The sequence below is a fragment of the Mauremys reevesii genome, linkage group 5, assembly GCF_016161935.1.
Source record: "Mauremys reevesii isolate NIE-2019 linkage group 5, ASM1616193v1, whole genome shotgun sequence".
In the NCBI taxonomy this organism is placed as follows: Eukaryota; Metazoa; Chordata; order Testudines; family Geoemydidae; genus Mauremys; species Mauremys reevesii.
This window is the reverse complement of record NC_052627.1, coordinates 34,523,142-34,549,304: the sequence shown is the minus strand read 5'-3', so window position 1 is coordinate 34,549,304 and position 26,163 is coordinate 34,523,142. Positions and strand designations below refer to the sequence as shown.

Below are 26,163 nucleotides of genomic sequence, written 5' to 3'. Positions count from 1 at the left end.
GAACAGTCAGCATGGATTCACCAAGGGCAAGTCATGCCTGACTAACCTAATTGCCTTCTATGATGAGATAACTGGCTCTGTGGATGAGGGGAAAGCAGTGGATGTGCTATTTCTGGACTTTAGCAAAGCTTTTGATACAGTCGCCCACAGTATTCTTGCCAGCAAGTTAAAGAAGTCTGGGCTGGATGAATGGACGGTAAAGTGGATAGAAAACTGGCTAGATGGTCGGGCTCAACGGGTAGTGATCAATGGTTCCATGTCTAGTTGGCAGCCGGTATCAAGTGGAGTGCCCCAAGGGTCAGTGCTGGGGCCGGTTTTGTTCAATATCTTCATTACCGATCTGGAGGATGGTATGGACTGCACCCTTAGCAAGTTTGCAGATGACACTAAACTGGGAGGAGTGGTTGATACGCTGGAGGGTAGGGATAGGATACAGAGGGACCTAGACAAATTAAGGATTGGGCCAAAAGAAATATGATGAGGTTCAACAAGGACAAGTGCAGAGTCCTGCATTTATGATGGAAGAATCCCATGGACTGCTACAGACTAGGGACTGAATGGCTGGGCAGCAGTTCTGCAGAAAGGGACCTAGAGGTTACAGTGGACGAAAAGCTGAATATGAGTCAACAGTGTGCCCTTGTTGCCAAGAAGGCTAATGGCATTTTGGGTTGTATAAGTAGGGGCATTTCCAGCAGATCAAGGGATGTGATCATTCCCCTCTATTCAGCACTGGTGAGGCCTCATTTGGAGTACTGTGTCCAGTTTTGGGTCCCACACTACAAGAAGGATGTGGATAAATTGGAGAGAGTCCAGCGGAGGGCAACAAAAATTATTAGGGGGCTGGAGCACATGACTTACGAGGAGAGGCTGAGGGAACTGAGATTGTTTAGCCTGCAGAAGAGAAGATTGAGGGGGGATTTGATAGCTGCTTTCAACTACCTGAAAGGGGGTTCCAAAGAGGATGGATCTAGACTGTTCTCAGTGGTAGAAGATGACAGAACAAGGAGTAATGGTCTCAAGTTGCAGAGGGGGAGGTTTAGGTTGGACATTAAGAAAAACTTTTTCACTAGTAGGGTGGTGAAGCACTGGAATGGGTTACCTAGGGAGGTGGTGGAATCTCCTTCCTTAGAGGTTTTTAAGGTCAGGCTTGACAAAGCCCTGGCTGGGATGATTTAGTTGGGTTTGGTCCTGCTTTGAGCAGGGGGCTGGACTAGATGACCTCCTGAGGTCCCTTCCAACCCTGAGATTCTATGATTCTATGACTTGGGGGGAAATTCCTTCCTGATCCCAAATGGTCCTGGGCATGTGGGCAAGACATGTGGCTCTGTGAATATGGGGAAAGCAGTGGACATGATATATCTTGACTTTAGCAAAGCTTTTGATACGATCTCCCACAGTATTCTTGCCAGCAAGTTAAAAAAGTATTGATTGACTGAATGGACTATAAGATAGATTATCAGGCTCAATGGGTAGTGATCAACGGCTTGATGTCTAGTTGGCAGGTGGTATCAAGCGGAGTGCCCCAGGGGTCGGTCCTGGGGCTGGTTTTGTTCAACATCTTTATTAAAGAGCTTGATGATGGGATGGATTGCACCCTCAGCAAGTTCGCAGATGACATTAAGCTGAGGGGAGAGATAGATACACTGGAGGGTAGGAATAGGGTCCAGAGTGACCTAGACAAATTGGAGGATTGGGCCAAAACAAATCTAATGAGGTTCAACAAGGACAAGTGCAGAGTCCTGAACTTAGGATAGAAGAATCCCATGCACTGCTACAGACTGGGGACCGACTGGCTAAGTGGCAGTTCCCCAGAAAAGGATCTGGGGATTACAGTGGATGAGAAGCTGGATATGGGTCAACAGTGTGCCCTTGTTGCCAAGAAGGCTAACAGCATATTGGGCTGTATTAGTAGCAGCATTGCCAGCAGATCGAGGGAAGTGATTATTACCTTCTGTTTGGCACTGGTGAGGCCACATCTGGAGTATTGCATCCAGTTTTGGGCCCCACACTATGGAAAGGATGTGGACAAATTGGAGAGAGCCTAGCGGGGGGCAACAATAATGATTAGGGTGCTGTGGCACATGACTTACAAGGAGAGGCTGAGGGAACTGGGCTTATTTAGTCTGCAGAAGAGAAGAGTGAGGGGGGATTTGATAGCAGCCTTCAACTACCTGAAGGGGGGTTCCAAAGAGGATGGAGCTCAGCTGTTCTCAGTGGTGGCAGATGACAGAACAAGGAGCAATGGTCTCAAGTTGCAGTGGGGGAGGTCTAGACTGGATATTAGGAAAAACTATTTCACTAGGATGGTGAAGCATTGGAATGGGTTACGTAGGGAGGTGGTGGGATCTCCATCCTTAGAGGTTTTTAAGGCCCGGGTTGACAAAGCCCTGGCTGAAATGATTTAGTTGGTGTTGGTCCTGCTTTGAGCAGGGGTTGGAGTAGATGACCTCCTGAGGTCTCTTCCAACCCTAATCTTCTATGATTTTATGATTCTAATACCCACCAGGCAGATACTTGGGAAAGAATTCTCTGTAGTAACTCAGAGCCCTCCTCATCTAGTGTCCCATCTCCTGCCATTGGGGATTTTTGCTACATGCAGTAGCCAATAGGCCACATGCCATTGTAGGCAGTCCTGTCATACCATCCCCTCGATAAATTTATCAAACTCAGGGTTGAAGCCAGTTAGGTTTTTTGCCCCCCACTCCTCCCCTTGGAAAGCTGTTCCAGAACTTCATTCCTCTGGTTAGAAATTTTTAGCCTGAACTTGGTGATGGCCTATTTATATCCACTTGTTCTTGTGTCCACATTGGTGCTTAACTTAAATAACTCCTCTCCCTCCCTGGTATTTATCCCTCTGATGTATTTATAGAAAGCAATCATATCTCCCCTCAGCCTTCTTTGAGTCTTCCATTCCTCAGATCATACTTGTAGCTCTTCTCTGCACCTGTTTCAGTTTGAATTCTTCTTTCTTAAACAGCTCTAGCACCTATTCCTCTGGCACCTTTTTTGTGTGTGTGCCAGACCCAATCTGTTACGCAACCTCTGAGAATGTCTAGTGGATAAGGCCCCACAAGCTTGACAGATGGGGGAACACTTAGTTTGAAGATCCCCTCCCAGGTTTAAGCATAAGACAGGACTTATGTGGCTGTACACATTAGGCGGCTGCTCACTGGAAGATTTTTAGGTGCCTATGGGGACTTTAGCAGCTGAAACTTAGGCACCCAGGGATTTTAGATGGCATGCCCTTCCAGCTTGACTGTGAGCCACTGATAACTACTCTCTGGGGACGTTTTTTCAACCAGTTATGCACATACCTTATAGTAGCTCCATTTAGGTTGTATTTCCCTAACTTGGTTATGAGAAGGTCATGCGAGACAGTATCAAAAACCTTACTAAATATCACTGAATGCAACAGGCAAGAGGTGAAGGCTAATTATGTACAGTAAGAGAAGGCATTTACTTACACAAATATCATTGGAATTAGCAATTGAAGGCAAAGAAATGCAGACAATGTACCGTACGCATTACACAATAGTTTAATAGAAATTTGAGAATACAAATACAATCACCGAGCTAGTTTGTGTGGTGGTGGCAGAAATGCCCTTCCTCTAAGATAATTGCTTTAACTGAAACAGGTGTGCCCACTGCTTTGCCACATTTTAGGTACTTCATGATCTCACTCTAAAGCTTATAAGCAAATAGTTGTAATCTTCATTTCCATTAGTGGCAAATCTCTGAGAAGCAACATGGGAAAACATTTTCCATTATCCAAGCGTAGCTCTAAAGTGTTTTCTGGTGTCCCTCCCACACAAATCTATTTTGGCTTGCTTCAGGGGATTTGCCTTGAGGTCTAGCAGGTCAGAGATAGATGCATAGTGAGATATGTTACTGGATGTGTGCCAAGTACTTTGGTGAATTCACTTCTGATGTGGGAGGAGAGAGTTAATTATCTCAGGGACACTGATTAACATTACATTTAATAGTCTCATTCGTTTTTCACCAAAAAAATTACAGGGATTGCTTTGGTTTCTGGTGGAACTTTTCTAGAATTCCATAGTATATTATATTGTCACAGGAAGGCACATGTACAGATTAATGGCCATATGTTACTCTTTGTGGAGAGTTAGAGTCTACGTAGGGGCCAGGAGACTCCAGAGTTTCATCTTGTCAAGTTTCATCCTAATTGCTCTAACTAGGTGATCCTGGTGGTCAACCTTCTCCTCTCATCCTCCACACACACAGAACTGAGAGGGATTTTATACTGAGGAGAAATTCTATATCTGTGGTGAGCTGGGGCTTTCGCATGGAGACCAGTGCCTGTGCACATCTCTCCATCACACTCTTGTCTCATTATAACATGGTTCCTGACTAGTGACTAATTTCTCCTTGGTAGGCAGGATGGGCAGCATGCAGAAATGACAGGGTCAGCATTATTTTGCAACCTTTATCCCGGTAAGTTCAAGAGGGGATAAGGCAGCAGAGAGCACCCACTCCCAATAACACTCTTCAACCCCAAGCAGCTCTCCATTACTGCTGAGTCAGGACCCTGCAGACTAGGAGGGAGGGGTTTCAGTGGAATTGGGGATAGTGGGAGAGCATGCCACATCTTCACCTAAGATGGCATTCTGCTTAGCTTCTCTGCCAGTGGAAATCCAAGTTTAAGATAACAATATAGGTGCATATTTGACTATTAAAAGCCTAGCACTTCCCTGGCCCCATCGTTCTGTTCCGGAGAAAATATGTGGTTATTTTTTGTGATTTTTAGCATTGGCGAAAAGTACTGTATTGACAACTATGGAAAATGAAGTCCACTATCAACCAAAGAGTTATAGCCTAGGCGACATTCATCCAATCTTCCTCATTTCATTTAGAACTGTAAAAGATATTCTGCAACAATGTCCACTCTGTCCTTGGTGCCTCTGCTGAGACAGCAAACAAGACTGCTTGGTTTAGAGGTTTATGGGTCATGGACAGCTGTCTACTAGACACAGAGCACCAACTTGCTTCACACTGGTCACTGAGCAGAGAGGATGCTTTAAAATGGCTTATGGACCTGACTAGTGACTGCTCTAATTTTATCTATAGAGTGTTGCTCTGCAGATGCCATACATAAGAGGGAGAAACTGAGCAGCTGTCATAAGGCAGCATCTTGTCATTTAGATGACCAGTTTTTCAAAGTGAAAAACTAGGGACTCCTTGAGTGGGGGAGATTTGGACAGCTAAAGGGTTGGTAGCCGATCTCCCTTCCCCATTCCAGACTGAAAAAAGTGGGGCAAATATAGCAAATGCTAGTGTACCCAGAATGATATGCTGATCAGGATTCTTCTAAAATTGGGATAAAACCTTAGTTTTATTAAAACAGGATGAGAAAATGGAATTGTCCCAAGCCATTTTTAACATGGTTAGATCCTGTCTATGCTATCCATGGAAGCTCTGTTATGCCCTTTTTTTGGCAAATACCTTATTCAAAGGCAGCTGTCTAGAAAGTTGGAAACACCATTTCAAATTGCTGTGTAGAAAGAGCTAAATAAAACTGTGTATTCCTGTAGGTTGCCAAAGATCTCCTTTCATCAGGGAGAAGAGCTAAACATATCTTATTAAATTCTTTTTAAATTCAGGAAAATGTATATTGTAGAGAATATAATGGAATCTGTGCAAAGGCCCTGTTTTTGTGATTCTGTTTTGATGTTAACCTGAAGGATCAGTGACCCTGAAGCCTGGTCTACACTGGGGGGGGGGAATCAATCTAAGTTATGCAACTTCAGCTACGTGAATAACGTAGCTGAAGTCGATGTACTTAGATTGACTTACCGTGGTGTCTTCACTGTAGGGTGACCAGATGTCCCAATTTTATAGAGACAGTCCTGATATTTGGGGCTTTTTCTTATATAGGCTCCTATTACCTCCACCCCCGTTCCGATTTTTCACACTTGCTGTCTGGTCACCCTACTTCACTGCGGTGAGTCGACGCCTGCCACTCCCCTGTCGACTCCGCCTGCACCTCTCATGGCAGTGGAGTGCAGGAGTTGACAGGAGAGCGCTCGGAGGTGGATTTATCACGAGACGCGATAAATCGACCCCCGCAGGATTGATTGCTGCCCACCAATTCGGCGGGTTGTGTTTTTTGCTTAATTTGAAATGAAGAAGAAAGCAGAAGCTTGTTATAAATCAGATTAATAGAGAAACTGATTATCTAATGTACATGCTTAAAAGCAGTTAAAAAACACTAAACATTTTAGATCTTCCCCTGCCCAGATAAATTTGTTTGGTACACCACACACTTCTCTAAAGTAATTTTCTCTTCAGTTTTCCAATTATTTCCTACTCTCTTTTACTCTGTTTTTCTTCATAATCCCTTCTAATCCTTATCTTGGAAATTCCACCCTCCCGCCTGCAAAAGTTCCTGATTTTCCTCTCTACAAGCAAAAAAACATTTTTTTTGTTGTCTCTCCTGAAGCATACTAGATTAACATTTTTCTTTTCAAACCATGGTTTAGAGGGCACGTTTTATGGCAGTGTTGTGATATGCTTTTATGGGTGACCACACATCAGTAACCTACAGAATACTTTGGCTTGTCAGAAAAGTCCTTTCCTGCTATGGATGACTACATAAACTGTCCTACTGTTTCTCATTGCAGAATTAATAATACATTTTATTTCTACCTTTGACTCTGCTTCCAAGTATGAACAGTTGAACCATAGCTTAATTTTATCAGGTGGTGATAGTTTCTATTACATTAATTTTTGCAGGAACAAAATTCTTCTCAACTTGCATTATACACAAAATGCAATAACTTCAAAGAAAAATAGTGAGAGATAAAAACAGTAAAGGGAAAATTCTTGCTCAAAAGTGAAATACCTGCTATTCTGTATTCACCAGTGAGAGCTATTGAATTATATCTGGACTTCATCTTTTTCTGTACCCTGTAATAATTATTTTACTTTGGGGAGTGAGGGTGGAGATCGAAGTCTGGGTGTAATGTAGTTTTCAAGTAAGTTTCCTTAGAGAGTTGCATCTATATTTTAAAGAGAAATATTTCTACAGGGAAAAATAATATTGTGATATACAAAGATGAATGTTTGGGGCATACAGTAGGTTTTTGGCTTTGTAGAGGCTTTTAACTGTTGCTTGGTCTATAACTAGGGAGTTGGTGAACAGTTGCAGAACCTTTTATCTCTAAGAAACTGTGTCAAAACCAGCCTAGGTGAAAGAAACAAATAAATCCTATCTGTTGAGTGTTATATGTGAAATACTGGCTTCACTGAAGTTAATAGCAAAACTCCCTGCCTTACAAGAAATAGACTGGTGGTCTCTCCTTTTTTGAGTGATGGATGGTTGTGACAGCAGTACAGGGTGCAATGAGGAGTTGTGTCACTACTTGCCCTGCAACCCTGGGTGTCTCACAATGTTTATGCTGTAGCTGCCAACTTGGGATGTTCACAACAAGCCCACAAGCATGCAAGTCACACTCTGAGTGTCTGTGTGCTAGGCAGACCTGGTTCAGTAGCTTGAACCCCAGCAGCCTATTTACAGACCCACAGCCACCCACTGGCTTGCAGCAGCCTTGGTTACTACTTGCAGGGTAATACACACTCCCAATCCCAAATTTTCCCCAAACCAGGTGCTCTGTAATATCCTTCCCACCACTGGACAGTTCAGAGAAAAAAGGTTTGTTCTTGTAAAGAGACAAAAGCACATAACAGTTTAAATACACTCTTCCATTTAAACACAGAAGTGAGTTGGTTTATAATGGAAAAAATGAAACATATTTATTAGCAATTGGACATAGGCTAAGTGATGCCAAGTAAAAGAAATAGTTTGAAAGGTTTACAGGCAAATAAAAGTATAAACATGCATCAAAATGTCTAAAGCTTAATCTAGCAAGGTACATTCTTTGCGTAAGTAGGTTTCTCATCCATGTTCAGTTCCCGGAGACTGAAAAGTGAAATACTTGCTATACTGTATTCACTATTGAGTTCTATTGAATTATATTTGGACTTCATCTTTTTCTGTACCCGGTAATAATTATTTTACTTTGAGGAGTGAGGGTGGAGGTGGAAGTCTGTGTGTAATGTAGTTTTCAAGTAAGCTTTCTTAGAGAATTGCATCTATATTTTAAAGAGGAATATTTTTACAGGGAGTATCTATCAATCTTTGGTTGAAGGACCCATCTTTCTCAGCTTGCAAGAGTTCTGGCCTCTTGTGTCTGTTTAGTGATGGATGCCAAAGATGTCACCTGTCCTTGCTTATCTCTTCCAAATTTCAATGACCTTGCTTTAAGAGGCAGGAAGACTTCATGCTGTTTTTTTCCTTCCTGTTGGCTCCCCATCCCCTTGCATGTAAAGTGAGGCTTCTGTTGTTTTGATTCCACCATGCTTAATTTGCATAAGAGATAGGTGAATAGCTGCCTTCTCTCTCGTCTGGGAGAGCATTTGTTTCTTCATGTTTGGACACAGACTTTAAAACATAATATCACTAAGTATCCATATTTCCTCATATAGTGTTAACACAGACATTTCACAATGCTGTGACTTCACTCTATACACTTTATAATAGAGTAGTATTGTATAAATTAGTTGGTTCAATTGCTTATTCTTGAGGTTCAGACCCCTTGTCTTTATAGACCAATAAACCTTTGAAGCCCTTCAAAGTAAAGTTTATGAGAAAGGGAACCCTGAGTCTGATGAAGGAAGCTCCATGCTCTTTCTTCCCCCATTTGTATTTGCTGAAATGCAAATTGTTCTATTTCCTGCCATATCCTCCCGCAGCTGTCTTGATGTTCCTGTTTACTGCTTATCTGTAAATTGAAGTAAACAATAGACCTGTTTTAATAAGTCCCTGGCTATACCTGGCTTACACATACTTTAGTCATAATTCCAGAATATATTCATAACTCTTAATATACATCATGTACATGCATCAAGCAAGAATATTAATGACCAGAGAGTTGTTACTTTTCATATGATAACTTACAAGGCACATTTTGTACAAAGATTATTACAATAGCATGGAGGGTGTGAATACAGGAATACTTAGTGGCACAATGGGTCGTTGAATCTCACTGTGGCAGGGGAAGATATCTCACCTGATCACCTTCCTGTAGGCTCCTTGCAAATATTCGAAGTAACGGCAATTTTTTGCTCACAGTTTATATTGTAATTCTATAGTCATTTCACTGACTTTAATTAAGTTACTTTGGATAAGTAACTGTGAGTAGCAGTTAGCCCTACATTTGATCACCTATGCCACTTTAACAGTGATTCCTGCCAGCTTTATAATAAATGTAATGTGGAAAGGCACCAGTCTCACCAGCCTCAGCTGTTTTTTGCCTTGGTGAGATGGGCTTGGTCATCTCACCAAAACAGTCGCTCTTGGCTGCACAGGGGCAGTCCACCCTTCTCTCAGCCAGTGTTTTGGCCTGTTTTTCTCCCTTATGGGAGAAAATGCAGCCTCTCCTCCTGGAGAAGATTGCTCCCTTGCTGCTACTCCTATAGCTTGACACTCTCTCTCTCTCTCCAAAGGGGAGGGTTTAAAAAGGTCTCAGGCAGCCCTTAGTTAGAATCAGCTGATCCTAATTGACCTCAGGTAACTCCCTCTCTGCTGAGCCTGATTGACCTGTAGTCACCCCTCCTCAGCTTCTGGGACCGTTTTCTACCCCCTACAGCGGTCTGTCCTGAGTTTATCACAGTAATTAATAAACACAGCTCTTACATTTATTATTAACAAAAAAATGTTAAATCAAGACTGAGAAGAGTATCTTAGAAAGCAACAAATCAAATGGCACAAATTAAAAAAAAATAAGAGAAACACAATGCAAAACAAACCCACTTTGTCTCCCACCTCTAAATCAAAGACAGCTGTATGTAATTTAATAGCACTTGCCTTCTTATTTAAACAATAAACATTTCACCAAACTGCTGTAATGAAGTACCAATCCTATGAGTGTCCCCATAAATAAAAGATCAGGAAAGAAAAATGCCTTAAATTAAAGTTTATATGATACATGTCTTAGATCCCTTTCTCCAGCAAATGTATAATAGATACATCTCACTCACTCCCTTTCCTTACATAAATACACCATTGTGTGTTTTCTCCCTTTAAAAAACATCAATATTGCAAAAAAGAGATATAGCCCACCTCTCAGTAAACAACTTAAAACTTTGAATATTAATCTGATCCTTCATACATAATAAGTAATGTATGATGTAGTCTGTGAAAATTTTATTGTAATTTTGCCTTAATAAAAATCTTAAACCTTGCCCTCCCCCAAACCACTACCCTTTTCATCCTCACTCAACTGAGGACATAGTCACACACTCACAGTGGAATTTGGGATTTTGTATTCTGTCACGAGATCCCCGGGGTGCAGCCTGGGACAGTGGGACTGCTGTGCCCCCTTAATTCTCTCCAGTTCTTTCACAGTGCTTTGCTAGAGACCAGCAGCAAGCCCCTCCACGTGCTGTGATCACTCAGCACAACAGTATGCGGAGCCCCGCACGCAGCTAGATTGCATGAATGCTCCCAGAGACACTCATGAATCACACACAGAAAAGCACCAGCCTAATCCCCCCAACTCCCAGCACTGCACCTCAGGAATATACCATCTTGCACTGCTCAAGATGAGCAGTTCAAATTTATTAATTGGTTCAGCACTTCATCAATGGAAAGTGGATATACACCAGCCTTTGCAATATCTGAGCATATTTGCCACACACTTCATACAAACTCACTAGTAAAGATAAACTGTAAAACAGATTTATTGATTACAAAAGATAGATTTTTGCTATTAAGTGATAGGCAAAAAGTCAGTTAGTTACCAAAATAAAATAAAATATAAGCACGCAGTCTAAATGCTCAACCCTATTAGACTGGGCAACAACTAGACTAAACAGTTTTTCTCACCCCACTGGATATTGCAGCTCATAGTACTCAGATTTCCACCTCGAAATCTGGGCCAGTCCCCTTAGTTGGAGTCTTCAGAGTGGCCTTCTTGCTTGCAGCATAGATGGGTGAAGGAGAAAGGCCAAGTATGTGGCCACTGTGTCTGTTTTATACCCTCAGTCCTATGTGCTTGGGGAGCGCAAGTCCAGGCATGTCGGGGGGCATTGCTGAGTCTCCAGGCAAGGTTGAGCAATTCCTCTGGTGTGGCCTCATGCACGTGAGTCATTACATTGTAGCTCCCATGCTGGACAATGGCTGCTGATGGGTTGTTTGACACCTCTCCTGGGTGTTGGTTACTTTCCTGGCTATTGCCTCTGGGGAGCTAATATCTGGCAGATACCCCAATGTACAGCATGTTTTAGTGACAACCATACAACACAATTCTCATAACTTCATATGCATTAATGATATACACATATGGATAGAGAAATGACTTTCAGCAGATCATAACCTTTCCCCTGATACCTTACAAGGCATGCTTTATAGGTAAGATCACAATTATATTGAAATGAGGAATATGGGGATTACAGGATACTCCCCCAAGGTATAAAATGTCACATGTTCCCAAATCACTTAGGCTCTTTTGAGTATGAAATTTCTATCCAGGTATATCATATCCACATGTGGTCCAGTTGTTTGCACAATCTTTTAAAACAAAAACATGCATTTGGAAAAATATAAGGCTTTTTCATATTTCATACCTTCAAGGCAACTTTCCCACCATTCCTTCATCTTCAGACTACGACTTCTCTTAACTCTTGGACTGAGACAGTGCATAACCTTTCTGATGTCCCTCTGCACAGATGTGAATTTCACCTTTTGTGTATAAGATTTATATTTATGTAACACTAAAAGAATCAGAAGCACTTTGCAGACATTTCTAGCCATGGGTTCAATGCTGCATGTCTGCCATGCATAGAACTCTTGCTGAAACCAACTTCTCTTCTCTTCTCTTCTCCAATTACTGGAAGACTGTGTCCAGTTCTGATGTTCACAAAAAGGATGGTGAGAAACTGAAAGGGATTCAGAAAAAAGTTACAAGAATGATTTGAGGTCTGCAAAGTCTATCCAACAGCAGGCTGAGAAGTCACTTGATCACAGTCTAAAAGTACCTACATAGACTCATAGACTTTAAGGTCAGAAGGGACCATTATGATCATCTAGTCTGACCTCCTGCACAATGCAGGCCACAGAATCTCACCCACCCACCCACCCCTGTAATAAACCCCTAACCTATGTCTGAGTTATTGAAGTCCTCAAATTGTGGTTTGAAGACCTCAAGCTGCAGAGAATCCTCCAGCATGTGACCCATGCCTATGGGAAAGAGATTTCTGATAGTAAAGTGTTCTTTAAACTGCAGAAAAATGCAGTTTGGGAAACACTGGTCTCTCCCATGAAATCTGTATAGTATAGGGCAAAAGTACACAAAACAACAGATTTCATGGGGAGAGACCAGATTTCACTGTCTGTGACACGTTTTTCATGGCCGTTTATTTGGTAGGGCCCTACCTATAGCACTTAGTTTTAGCTCTAAGTAAAATGAGAAATATAGTATTATAAAACACTTTTTATTAGAATTGCATTTTAAAACAGGGATAGAGAGCTATCTTGCATAAGGTTGATTTCACATTTTGGCCATGTGGGGGCCTCTATTTGAAAATGTGGGGGCCTCTATTTCAAATATATTTTGAAAATTTTCAATCACCTCTGGTTTGAGAGTGAGCAGCAATTCATTGTCAACCATTCTGGGATGCATTATGTACTATCAGGGGCGGCTCTACCTTTTTGGCCGCCCCAAGCAGTCATGCGCGGGAGGCGCACTGGAGCCGCGGGAGCAGCGGACCTCCCGCAGGCATGACTGCAGAGGGACCGCTGGTCCCGCGTGGCTCGGCTGGACCTCCCGCGGCTGCGGACGGTTCGCGGGTCCGGCGGCTCCGCTTGAGCTGCCGCAGTCATGCCTGCGGGAGGTCCAGCCGAGCCGCGGGACGAGCGCCCCCTCCGCAGTCATGCCTGCGGCAGGCCCAGTCGTCCCGGGGCTCCGGTGGACCTCCCGCAGGCATGACTGCGGCAGGTCCGCCGGCCCAGCCTGCCGCCCCCCCCGGCAGGGGACGGGCCGCTCCTCGGCTCTCAGCGGCAGGATGAGCTGGGGCCCCAGCCTTTTGCCGCCCCCTAGATTTTGCCGCCCTAGGCACCAGCTTGTTTTGCTGGTGCCTAGAGCCGCCCCTGTGTACTATACTACACCTCTACCTTGATATAATGCTGTCCTTGGGAGCCAAAAAATCTTACCGCGTTACAGGTGAAGCCGCGTTATATCGAACTTATTTTGATCCACCAGAGTGCACAGCTCCGCTCCCCCCGGAGCACTGCTTTACCGTGTTATATCCGAATTTGAGTTATATTGAGTCATGTTATATTGGGGTAGAGGTGTATATATAAAGGATGAATGATTAGAGCAGGTTGGCAACCTTTGGCACATGGCCCATCAGGATAATCTGCTGGTGGGCCATGAGACATTTTGTTTACATTGACCATCCACAGGCACAGACCCCCACAGCTCCCAGTGGCTGCAGTTCGCTGTTCCCGGCCAATGGGAGCTGCGGGAAGTGGTGCAGGCTGGAACTGCAAACTGCGGCCACTGGGAGCTGCATTATTATGTATGACTGTGTTCTACTCCACAATGGAGGGTTAGCAAAGCTTCTCTAGGAACTACAAATGGTAGGAGGGAGTAAGGTGAATTACTAAGACTAACCAACTCTAGATGTACCATACCCTGGATTGCTTTGCATATACTGGTTTAAGGTGGGTTTTCCAGCGACCAGGGCTTTTGGCAGACAAAGGGCTTTTGGCAGAAAAAGACTGCAGGTAAACTGACTCAAAGCCTTTTTTTCTGATCCAGCAAACGGACAGAACCTTCTGTCCAAGGGAGAAAGGCCGATGCTTGCCAGAGTTGGAAGGACTTTGACCTACTAAGGCCCATAGATAATGCTGCGAGTCTGTCACAGAGGTCACAAGTCATCTCTGTGACTTCTGCAGCGGCTGGTGCGTCAGTCTCGGGCAACTACGCCTTTCCCCCCCCCCCAGCAGTAATGGGGGTTCCCGGGCTGCGTGCCACCCCCGCCACCAGCAGTAGCGGGGGTCCCGGACCATGCACTGCTGCCCCTCCCAGCAGCAGCAGGGGTCTCGGGCCGCAAGCTGCCAGCCCAGTCCCAGAGCACCCAGAGTGCCTCCGGGCCGCCCCCCAAGCACCCAAGATTTAGTCAGGAGTATATAATACAAATCATGGACAGCTCATAGGCCATGAATTTTTGTTTACTGCTCCTGATCTGTCCATGACTTTTACTAAAAATACCCGTGACTAAAATGTAGTTTTACAAGAATGATTTGAGGTCTGCAAAGTATGTCCAACAGCAGGCTGAGAAGTCACTTGATCACAGTCTAAAAGTACCTACATGGGAAAGAGACTTCTGATAGTAAAGTGTTCTTTAAACTAGCAGAAAAAGGCAAAAGGAGATACCATGAAGAGACAAGAAGGTGAAGATTTTAACAATGAATACTTAACCAGTGGAATAATTTACATAGGAGTATGGTGAATTCTCCTTCACTTGAAGTCCTTAAATCAAGACTGCATGTCTTTCTAAAAGAAATACTGTAGCTCAAACACAAATTATAGGCTTGATGCAGAAATTGCTGGGTGAGGTCCTTTGGTCTGTGGTATAGGAGATCAGACTAGATAATTATAAGGGTCTTTTTCTATCCCTACAATTTGTGAGCTTCCTCTTCTGATATTCCTTATGTAACTCTGTCTAATAACATTTTTTCTTTTATCCTTTTCTCCTGTACAATTTACCAAAATCAAGACAAGGATCTGGAAAAAAAAAAAAAGCCTCACAGCCACTCCTCTTTCTTAAACTACTGTAAAACTGAAACCATTTTGCTTAGCCCAGTGTCCTATAACTAGGGCCATACCAAATTCACGGTTCATTTTGGTCAATTTCACGGTCATAGGATTTTAAAAATAGTAAATTTCATGATTTCAGCTATTTAAATCTGATATTTCACAGTGTTGTAACTGCAGGGGGCCTGACCCAAAAGAGGAGTGTGGGGGAGTTGCAAGTTTATTGTAGGAGGGTTGCAGTATTGCCAATCTTATTTCTGCGCTGCTGCTGACGGCAGTGCTGCCTTCACAGCTGGGCTGCCGGAGAGTGGTGGCTGCTGGCATGGCACCTAGCTCTGAAGGCAGCAGTGCAAAAGTAAGGGTGGCAATACCATACCATGCCATCTTTACTTCTGCGCTGCTGCTTGCAGGGTGTTGCCTTCAGAGCTGAGCGCCTGTCCAGCAGCCACTGCTCTTTGTCCACCCAGCACTGAAGGCAATGCAGAAATAAGGGTGGCAATAGTGTAACCCCCCTACAATAACCTTGCAACTACCCTGCCTCTTCTTTTTGGGTTAGGACCCGTGACTAAAATGTAAGCTTTTTGCATGTGTATACGAATTTTTGTTGTGTCCTTATGTTTTCTCTTGTGTAATGCCTTTACCTTATGTAATGCCTTTACCTTAAGAATAAAGGTGCTTGCTTAGAAAAAGCAGTGTGGTAACTTGTAACTGCTGGCAGTATGCTGATCATAGCCCTTGGAGAGAAAGCAAAGCGCAGGTGCTGACCTTTCAGTAGGCTGGCTTGCTGGGGATATCACAGTGTAAGGCAGGGAACTGTGCAGGCTTAAAAAACCCTGGTCAGAAGACAGTGTATAAGGGTCCCTACACGGAGACAGGTGATTGTGGGAAACTGGAGACCTGACTGGGAACACCTGGAGTGTATCACAGAAGTGGGGACACAGCAGCAGTTACCCTGAAATGGTGATATTGCTAATCTAGGACTCTTTAGATCTGGGCTTTCTTCCCTGCTGTGCCCTGTGTGACTTTGGACAAGTCATTTAGTCTCTCTGTTCTTTAGATCCCGATCTGTAAAATGGGAATAATCTCAACAGGGTGTTGTGAGGCTCTCTCTTTCTCTGAGTGTATATAATAAAGATTGTGAGGTGCTCAGTAACTATGGTGATGGGGCCCTATAATTACCCAAGTTAGACTTTAAGATTTGACCTGAATAGACTCTGCAGAAAATCTTCATTACACAAGCATCATTTCTTGCACAAAGGGTCATGTACTTATGCCACTGTTCTACTGCACATGTAATATATAAATGACAGACGATGTTTGATTTATGAATTTTTAATTCTGTAATTGGTTAGTATTTATTGTTGGTGTGTGCTGTTGTGTGGTATATGTTTATATGCCTATATGAGCTATGCAGCTCCCATGGCTAAGCTTTGTTTGTTTACAGTATTTTAAAAAATCAAAATAACTAGTGTATAGTGGGATAGAAATGAACTTTCTATTCATTTGGTGCTTTCTAGTAAGAGAAATCTAAAACCGGAGCTTTTAAATTAATATAATTATCAAATGTGTTGGGCCAAATTCTGTTCACACTTAAAATGGCATAAAGCAGGTGTAATTTCGTCAGTGTTGTTACTTCAGACTTACATCATTATAACTGAGTGTCGACTATGATCCATAGCATACAAACCTGTATTACTAAGCTAAAACTATGTAGTCTGTGGATGCTGTTGCTTAGAACCAGCTGTGATTAACTTTGTGACAATTGCTATTAGAATATATTTCTATAATCCTTACAACATAAGAGAGCTTAAAGGGATAGAACTCTATTAATTCATTTGATGTCATATTGTATTTTGCTGCATACTGTTGTTGATCAATATATCAGTGGTGTCAATGGCATCCTATCATCTATAATGTCAGCATCATGGGTGTGCCTTTACCTACTTTATGTGACATTTCCTTTTGTTTCTCTAGCTGTAGCAACTTGCCAGATGCTGAACTATTCCCATTTTTATTAGATTAGCATTTACATTAATATTTTAAAATAAATATATAGAAAAAACAACCAACCCAGTTCCCAACATGTCAATTGTTGTAGTGCATAAAATGACATATCAATCATATATGTCAAGTCATGTCATAATATGGTATGTCATATTAGGAGGACAGAATATACTCAAAGTATTCTATTATTTTTTAGATCAAAACACTTTCTTATTTTCTAGATTAGTGTCTCCTATTCAAGTTGTAATTAAACAGTTTGACACTTTTAACAATTATTTTCTTGTTGAAAGTGTCAAACTACTTCATTACATCACAAACAAGAGACATTTTCAACAACAAAATAAGGTGCTTTAATCTGTATTAAGTAACAGCTGCCCCAATATTTTTTTGTAAATAAAACATAAAAATAAGAAAGTAATTGTTTTGAATATTATACTTTGTCTGCATAATATGACATGATCTGATATATGAGATGTACTACCACTTCTACTAATGAGACATAATGAAACATAAAGACAATAAATAATGTGAAAAGGAAAAAATTAAACATATTTTGTTTTGAAACAATTTCAAATAATTTCCAAACAAAAATTTCAAAAGGGATATTTATGTTCAGAATTTTATCAGAAATTTTATCAGAATTTCTATTCCATAGGAAATTTCAAAAATATTTATGTTCTAGTTTGGAACATAAATTTCATTTTTTTCTGAAAACAGTTGAAAATCCAAATGTCTATCTCTACCATTCTGTTTCAGATTACAAAGAGAAAAAAATCTAACATGGTAGCTGTGGATATTAGATAAAATGAAGGTTAAAAATGTTTTCTTTCCTACAGAAAATACAAAGGACATTCTGGTGATTTATGAAGAAGAGGCAGAAGAATGGGCTTTGTATTTAAAATCACTTTTCAAACACATTATAAAGGAAGAAGGAATCTTACTTTACAACCTAGAGACTTTATCTTTTCAGCATCTGGAGTCACACTCTCTATCATGTTATAGATGTAAACTGATCATACTATCAAATGGACTTCTAAAATGCCTGGATCAAAAGAGAAGATATTTCTTGGTCAGGGTCCTTGAGCCTCCAGGTAGGGTAGTGATTCTACTTTGTGGGGTGGAGAACTCAGACGTCCTACATGAGATACTGACTTTAGACCAAAGAAGCCAAGAGATCTCCACCGATCAGGATCCCGAGGAATATCTCTCCATTGTTGCTGGTGTTATTCAACAAGGTAATTTTAAATTTTAATCCTGCTGATGATATATTTGTCACGTAATTATGATTAAAGTTATCCTACTCTTAGATCCAGAGAAAGGAGTATGTAACTTTGGAAAGTCTAACACTTCAGTGAATGTTCTTCAGAAGCTGTCTGATGAGCTTAAAGGGATGATATACTCTTGTTTCTCTGACCCCTGGATTCAGATAATTATATCAATCTAATGCCTGCCATTAGTATGGCTGAAAAATGTGTATGCATGTCTCATAACTTTCAGTAAAAACAACAAGGAATCCTTGTGGCACCTCAGAGACTAACAAATTTATTTGGGCATAAGCTTATGTGAGATATAACCCACTTCATCAGATGCATGGAGTGGAAAATACAGTAAGCAGGAATAAATATATAGTACATGAAAAGATGGGAGTTGCCTTACCAAGTGCGGGGCTAGTGCTAACGAGGCCAATTCAATTAGGGTGAATGTGGCCCATTCCCAGCAGTTGACAAGAAGGTGTGAGTATCAACAGAGGGGAAATTATTTTTCCACTCCATGCATCTGATGAAGTGGGTCATATCCGACGAAAGCTTATGCCCAGATAAATTTGTTAGTCTCTAAGGTGCCACAAGGACTCCTCGTTGTTTTTACTGATACAGACTAACACAGCTACCCCTCTGAAACCTGTCATAATTTTCAAATTGTCTTAATTTCGTAGTTCAGAACTTCTTAGGCAATGAGCTAATATGGCAAATATGCCATCCACAAAGTTTGGGCTCACTTCAATCATTCTTTTTCTCTCCAACGCACACACAAGCTGAACAGTATGCTAATCTTCTGCACCAGCTGAAACAAGAAGTTTCTGCAAAATAGAATTGCATCCTGTATATGTTTGTTACATGACTGCTGAGGCAGATCAGCACTAGCAGGAGGTCAACATAAGAGTTATTTTAAGAGCTTAAGTAGTGAATAGTCTTGTGCTGGCCCATTGCACAGGGTTGAAATTCATTTTCTAGTACTTTACTGTGCTGTAGAAATGGAACTGAGGAGTCACGTTGTACCTAGCACCATCTGTAGTCAGTTTTGTAGGAAGACTGTATCACAATCAATTTGGGGAGGCCACTCCAGTAATATTATCACAGGCTCCACACACATCACCCGATGTGCACTCCTGACAGGCATTTGCTGCTGCTGCTTTTTCATAGCCTCTCAGTCCTCTGTCTGCTCCCAAACTCCTTCTGTTTTGTGTGGTTATATTACTCACACACACTCTTGCCCCCATATAAGTTAGTTTTTTGTTACAGCTGCTGTTCGAAAACTTTCATTCAGCATGCAAAGTGCATATTCAGTGAAGCAGGACATGAGCCTTGACCTCAGAAACTGCACATTATGTGCCGGGTAGAATGTTGTGTTGCTATCTAGCAAGTAGCTCCACATCAGAGTTTCTTTTCTTTTACTTTCCAAAAAAAAAAAAAGAGGAAGGAAAGTCCATCAAAAACTTGACATTAAACATTTGAAGGTTGGAAAATGAAGTACTCAAAAAGTCAGGGAATATGAATTAAAACATAGGGTCTGATTTTTTCCTCACTCTCTTGTCCCAGTCTTATGCTAGAGCAACTCCACCAAAGTGCTGTCATGAGGTGGAGTTGCACCAGCATAAAACTATGTCAGTGGTGTGGAGAAGTAGACCCACAGTCTTTAATTACATGAACATGGGGGTTTACTCTGCAGTAACGCTGGTGTGTAACTGAAAGTATGTTGAGACCCAAGTGAACAGACACGACTGTACTTACAAACAGAAGTCCTAGATCCCCTCCTCTGCATAAGCTTTCTGCACATTTCCTGACGATTAATATTTCTCCCTATAGGACAGGGGTAGCCAAACGGCATCTCACAAGCCACATGTGGCTCTTTTAGAGTAAAAGTGCAGCTCATGGAGCCTCCCCCCCATTCTCCACCTGCCAGATTGGGGTGGGGGGAAGAGGAAGAGCTTGGGGCTTCTGCCCTGTGGCAGGGTGGTGGGACTAGGGCCTTCTGCCCAGTGGGGTGGGGGTCTAGGTGCCTCAGCCCTGCATGAGGCACCTGCCCTCTTGCTGAAGGCCTAGGCCCCGGCAGGCGCCCCACCACCCTGTCGAAGGGCAGAAGCCCCAAGCAGGTGCGCCTGGCTATTGAACTTCTGAAGATTATCATATGCATCTTGGAGGATCAGTAAGTTCGGCCATCTCTGCGCTAGGAGCTCCTACCTTTCCCTCAAGGCCTCTCTTTCCTTTCATGTTCTGGAGTAAAGCTAATCAGAGTCACCCAAATTGGCTTCCAGAAGGAGTCATCAGAAAAGTTCTGCACCTTCCTACAGTGCATTACTGATGCTTGACTATTAAATAGGAAAGAGCTCTTTGGCTCAGTAACCTTGTCATTCATGGGAATGAAATCAATGGGATCACATGAGTATAGCTAAGAGGAGAATTTAGCACAGGGACTGTACTTCCACATCAGTGGAAACTGCAAACAGGAAACTGCAAACGTTTATTAAAAAAACAAATACAGTTTCTTAGAAGAAAGTTGTTTCTTCATTTTGGTCAGAGTCACAAAGCATTTGTTTACAGTATCAGACTGCAGACTATGACAACGTAAAGTGACAAGGCACCCACAATATCCTGTCTTTTAATAGTGACCAGTATCAACTGCTTCAGTGGAAGGTGCAAAAAAAAAAAAATGCTGTAGTGGACAAATATGAAAATCACTTGATTACAATGAAAGTTTCTTCCTAATCTGTATCAGTTAGTGGTATGCCCTGAAGTATAAAGATGTACATCTCTTATATTGTTTACTTCTGTCTAATGTAGCTGTGGATGTTTGCATTATCCATATAAATCTTTTATTTAGAATCCTGCTAAGCAGTCTCAATGATAACCTGTGGTAGTGATTTTCACAGATTATTTACGGATGTTGTAAAACCTTTTTTTCCTTTTATCAGTTTTAAATTGGTAGCTTTTCAATGAAAGGACAAGAAGTACCTTTTGTATACCAATGTTTTGTATGCCTCCATCATGTCTCCTCTTACTCTTCACTAAGCTAAATACTTTCAAGGTTTTCAGTCTCTCTTCATGTGGTAGCCTGCCCACACCTAGGTGACCAGACAGCAAGTGTGAAAAATCAGGACGGGAATATGGGGGGCGGGAGAGTAGGGTAATTGGCGCCTATATAAGACAAAGCTCCAAATAGCGGGACTGTCCCTATAAAATTGGGACATCTGGTCAGCCTACCCACATCTCATTTTAATCTTTACACAACTGCACAGTCAATCTGTGGAACTCTTTGCCAGAGGATGTTGTGAAGGCCAAGACTATAACAGGGTTCAAAAAAGAACTAGATAAATTCATGGAGGATAGGTCCATCAATGGCTATTAGCCAGGATGGGCAGGGTCCATCCATAGCCAGGATGGTGTCCCTAGTCTCTGTTTGCCAGAAGCTGGGAACGGATGACGGGGATGGATCACATGGTGATTACCTATTCTGTTCATACCCTCTGGGGCACCTGACAGTAATCACTGTCAGAAAACAGGATACTGGGCTAGATGGACTTTTGGTGTGACCCAGTATGGCCATTCTTATGTTCTTATTTTCATCACCTATCTCTTATCCCCTCTGTTTCTGCAACAACTTTTGACATAGTGACCAACAGAACACAAAATTGTATATATTTTACTCCTTTCTTTTCCATTTTCTCATAACATTATTAATTGCTGCTAATTTGTTCAGTCTGCACATTTGTACCACCTTGCACAATACCTCTTATGCCTCCTAATCAATATTGATAAAACTCTCCCATTCTTCTCCTTAAAACCCATGTATTCCATGGCACATTTCAGTATTAAATATCTGACACCACAGCATCAGTTCTCTGCAGCTGAGTTCCATTCATTTCAGGGCACAGGAGGCCATTTGGCAGCTGATTTTGGCTCCATGATTCAGTACTGGGCTAGTCCTAGCATTAGATAGAACAGAAGAGGGCCTGTTCTGGTTTATATCACTGGTTTACAAACTCTCAGACTTTACATCAATGTAGATTAGGTGTTAAGAAACTCTGCCGTGCCATGCCACTACGTCAGAGTGGGTGGCTGGCACAGAAGCAGGGTTTTCTGGCTTTACGCCTGGAGGGAGTTCTGGGCAAGGGGATTCTCTGCTAGTTAATTTCCAGCGGGACTCTATTCTCTTTGTGCTGTCTGAGCAGCATGAAATGGATAGAATGGACCAAGAAATCCAGCTCCATATCTCTTCATTTGGCTGAAATATCCTTTACCACACCAGATTGTGCCAACTTCAACCCTTTGGCACTGCTCTCCAGCTGTGTACTCTTATTGTGCTAGCTAAATAAATAATACTAATTAACATGCACACTTCAAATAAAGGTGTTAGTTGATAGTTAGATAATGTACCCACTAGAGATCCAGTTCACAGCATAGCATGATTCAAAGAAAACCTAAAATCAGGAGGGTTTGCTGTCTGTGGTTGAGAGCATACATAGGGGGAGCAAATGAGGAACTGAGACTCAGAGATTATGCTATGTAACATATGTTTCCTGGATGGTGGCAGATTTTACTATGTTCCTATTTAGTGCTAGGAAGAATGCAAATATTTTTGCTGTTAAGAGATTGGCATAGCAAGACTTCTTAAAAGGCGTGAGAATTTTTACAGTGATGTCTCTTGAGCAGCTCAATTAAACCTTTTCTTCTGTTTTTTTAACTGCCTGAATACGTGTCATTAGAAATATAGGCTGTACAGAAAACTTAGGACTTAGGAGGTTGTATTTTCCCAAGCTAGCAACTAAGATTCTATTTACTCTTCTATATAACCGTGTGTTCAATTTTAATGCAAAGTGACTCTACTAATTTAGTATTTTGACTTTTCTTTGCCTCACCTTTTCTTAATATTGATGAAAGTACAGATCAACACTGTGTTTTACTCTATGCCTTTCCCCCTTCTCTCTTCCCCTCCACCCCCCGCTTCTCACCACTCTAGAGTAGCTGTCAACCTGACACTGCAGACAGCCAAGATTCTAGGCATGTACTTTCTCCTAGATATTATGGTTACTATTATATATTCATTAAGAAAGAGATCCTATTGGCCTGGTTTTTCAGCCTAGACTTAATTGGGCCTCTGGTTTTATTCCCGCGATCATTTGTAGGCACAATTTAGACAGATGCTACAACTAAGTACAGTAATTGATTTGCATGTGCAGTTAGATACTTAGATCTCTAAATGCCATGAATTGTTTCTGCAGTTATTTCTGTCCTCATCTTGCAGATGCAAAAAGGGAGGGTAGATTTTGAAAATTTTAAGCTCTATAGATACCTCTCTGGTAATGTTTCTAAAATGAACTTATTATTTTATGAGACTGTTTGGTAGGACTTTGAATCTATCTAGGACTTGGGAATCTTAGCATCTAGCACTCTCTTTAATGGCTCTATTTTATTTGATGGTGTTGACAAAAATAAACACAGCAGTCCTTTTCTCTTCTTCTACCAGCCTGTTCCCAAAGAAAAAGAGAGCCCTTTTTTCATGATACAGGAGAAATCCATTTATTTAAAATTGAGCACTTAAATAATGATGCCTAAAGCTACATTTAGCCACTTACATCAGCCCCATAGATACCTAAACGAGGAATTAGGTGACCGTGATCAGACATGCCCCTATCCCAATGACAGCAAGTCTAACAACCATTCCTGCACTCAGGCAGTGCCAATTAGGCACACCTGCAGAGCATGTGCTACTTGGAGAAGGGGAGCTTTAAAAAGGTGAAGCTGGCCGCAAAGCAGTTGCCTAAGAGGAGAGGCTACTAGCATGTCTAGGCTGAGGCAGAGAGTAGACTTCCCTTTTTCCTCTCTTGTTTAGGGTAGACAGACAGGCACTGCAGCCCTGAGAGAGGGGCTCTGGAAGTCCGCGCTTTGACACTGTCCTGTAGCTGGACCTAAGGAGCAGTGCCAGGGACCAGAGGTAATTGGACTCAGAAAGGACTCCGAGAGTGAACTCAGCTCCTGTGGGGCAACAGTAAACTTGGCAGGTGCTGGGGTTCCAAAGGTGACCCAGCACAAGAGATGTGAAGAGATGACAGCTGAGCCAAGGCTGAGAGCAGGCAGACAGCAGTGATCAAGGTTGAAAATTGTACCCATACTCTCCATTGGCCTAGGCAGTGAGCCTCACAAAATGAAAACATATCTTCTGCCTGAAACAACAATATGCCATTGACTTCCAATCCTTGACTAAAATGTAATGAGTATACTACCACACATGTTGTCCGTGTAAGAACAACATTAGAAAAACTGCTTTTGCATCAGTTAACAGGATGCAGCTCTGAAACACTGCAGTATTGCAAATGTATGGTTGTCATATAACTAGTAGTCCAAAATGCAAACAAGCTGAGGCAAATAGAGCTTAAAATAGGCAAAGATTCACACCAAATTCAAGTTCATTGCTTACTACACTTTCTCAGGGCAGAGGAAAAAAATTAAACCCCTGTATTTCTACTGAGCCTCTTGTATCAGTTTCCTGATATAAAGATGGTAACATTCATTTATTGCTGGTGTAAAGACGCTGATTTCACTGGAATTGCACCAGGGATAAATTTGTCCCAAATGCTCAAATACCTATTCTACTGAGCATTTTGAATCCACTACGACATATATTATGTAGACCCTTCATAACATTATAAATCTTATTTGACTACAAAGTCCAATTCACACCAGTGCTGGACTATAAATAATTAGTAAAAATTTGAACTTTCTTAAGCAAACAGCAGGCCACTAGTGCTAAATAATTTTTAACAAGGGGGTGAAATCCTGGCCCCAGTGAAGTAAATAGGAGTTTTGCCATTGACATCACTGGGGCCAGGATTTCACCATGTTGACAATAGCAAGCAGTCTATCAAAAAAACAAAACCCCAAAACTGAAATGCTAAATGATACTAATATTCAGCTAGAAAGGATCCACAGTGAGAGAGCCCCTTTGTCTGAATGGAACGAGGCCTTGGGAAAACGCTGACCTTTCTTGTGGACACCACTCTAAGTGATTTAAGTCAATGAAACATTGTACTCAGTGAGTAATGTCTCAAATGCCAATTAAATTTTCTGTTTTAAAATAAAAACAAACTGGGTGAGTTTATTACTTGTGGAAGGGGCTTTTGGAGAACTGAAGTCCTCTCTTCATCCAGACTCAAACAGTAAGCTTTTCCATTTTGCCTGCCAATATATCTCAGAACTATTCTGAGGGGACAACTCCTAGGACTTCCGGAGATGTTCATCTCCATGATATGTCAAACTTTAGCTTCGCAGACTGATTACAAGGATGCCACTGTGATGGTGGCATTGTATTTGTGATGTGGATATTGTCTTGCTCACTGTCACTGACTCATTTCATATGGGGCATGATAATTTTTATGGATGTTTCTAACAAGGACTGGAATTGAGCTGGATGTGAAAAACTCTATAGCCAATAACCCAGCTCCTGAGCCTGCCAGTCTCTTGCTAATTAAACTTCTTGACTTCCCCCTTCTTTTCTTAATCCTGAAAAAGCCAGAGGCCTTTCCTCATCATATAATCTGATTTCTGTAACTTTTTTGGCAGTTTGGGTTTTGATGTGTCTAACCATTTGTGATGACCTGTGCCCTTGGATAATGAAGTATGTATAGAGTATGCAATGTTTTCCTCTTCTTTCAGACACTAATTGGATGAAAACTGCTTACACCTGGTAAAGTGAATACACTGACATTTTAAAAAAAAATTCTCAGCTAATAGGGCAAGTTTATAAAGAGTTTTACTGATGATATATCTCAAATGAATAGAAAATTAAACGTTGCTGTCTTATACTGTATGCACTAAATCTAATGAACAGATTTAGATTACTAACTGTTGTTTATATGGGTTTATGCATTTCTTACTTTTTAAATTAATTAGTGGTTTTATGATTATTTTCCCTCTAAGTCCAAGTTTGTTTGCATTTAGAAACGAACTGTATAGTGTAAAGGAGGACAGCCATTAGTTAATATTTAATTACAGACCTGAGAGGTTTTTAACTCTTCCAAATAGCAGGGGCTTAAGATTTCCAGCAAGTA

The 26,163-nt window shown here is 41.7% G+C and overlaps 1 protein-coding gene across 3 annotated transcripts in view; it reads left to right on the top strand.

Moving 5' to 3' along the window:
• The window catches only part of BANK1 (B cell scaffold protein with ankyrin repeats 1), a 282,847-nt gene that overhangs the window by 25,454 nt on the left and 231,230 nt on the right, over positions 1-26,163 (top strand). For 2 of the 3 annotated variants that reach the window (XM_039541897.1, XM_039541894.1), the window contains exon 2: positions 17,678-18,076. In XM_039541897.1, coding sequence (XP_039397831.1) covers positions 17,678-18,076 — 399 coding nt within the window. Of the gene's footprint in view, positions 1-3,495; positions 3,518-17,677; positions 18,077-26,163 lie in introns of those variants that run through there. The other variant, XM_039541895.1, reaches the window with a different exon arrangement.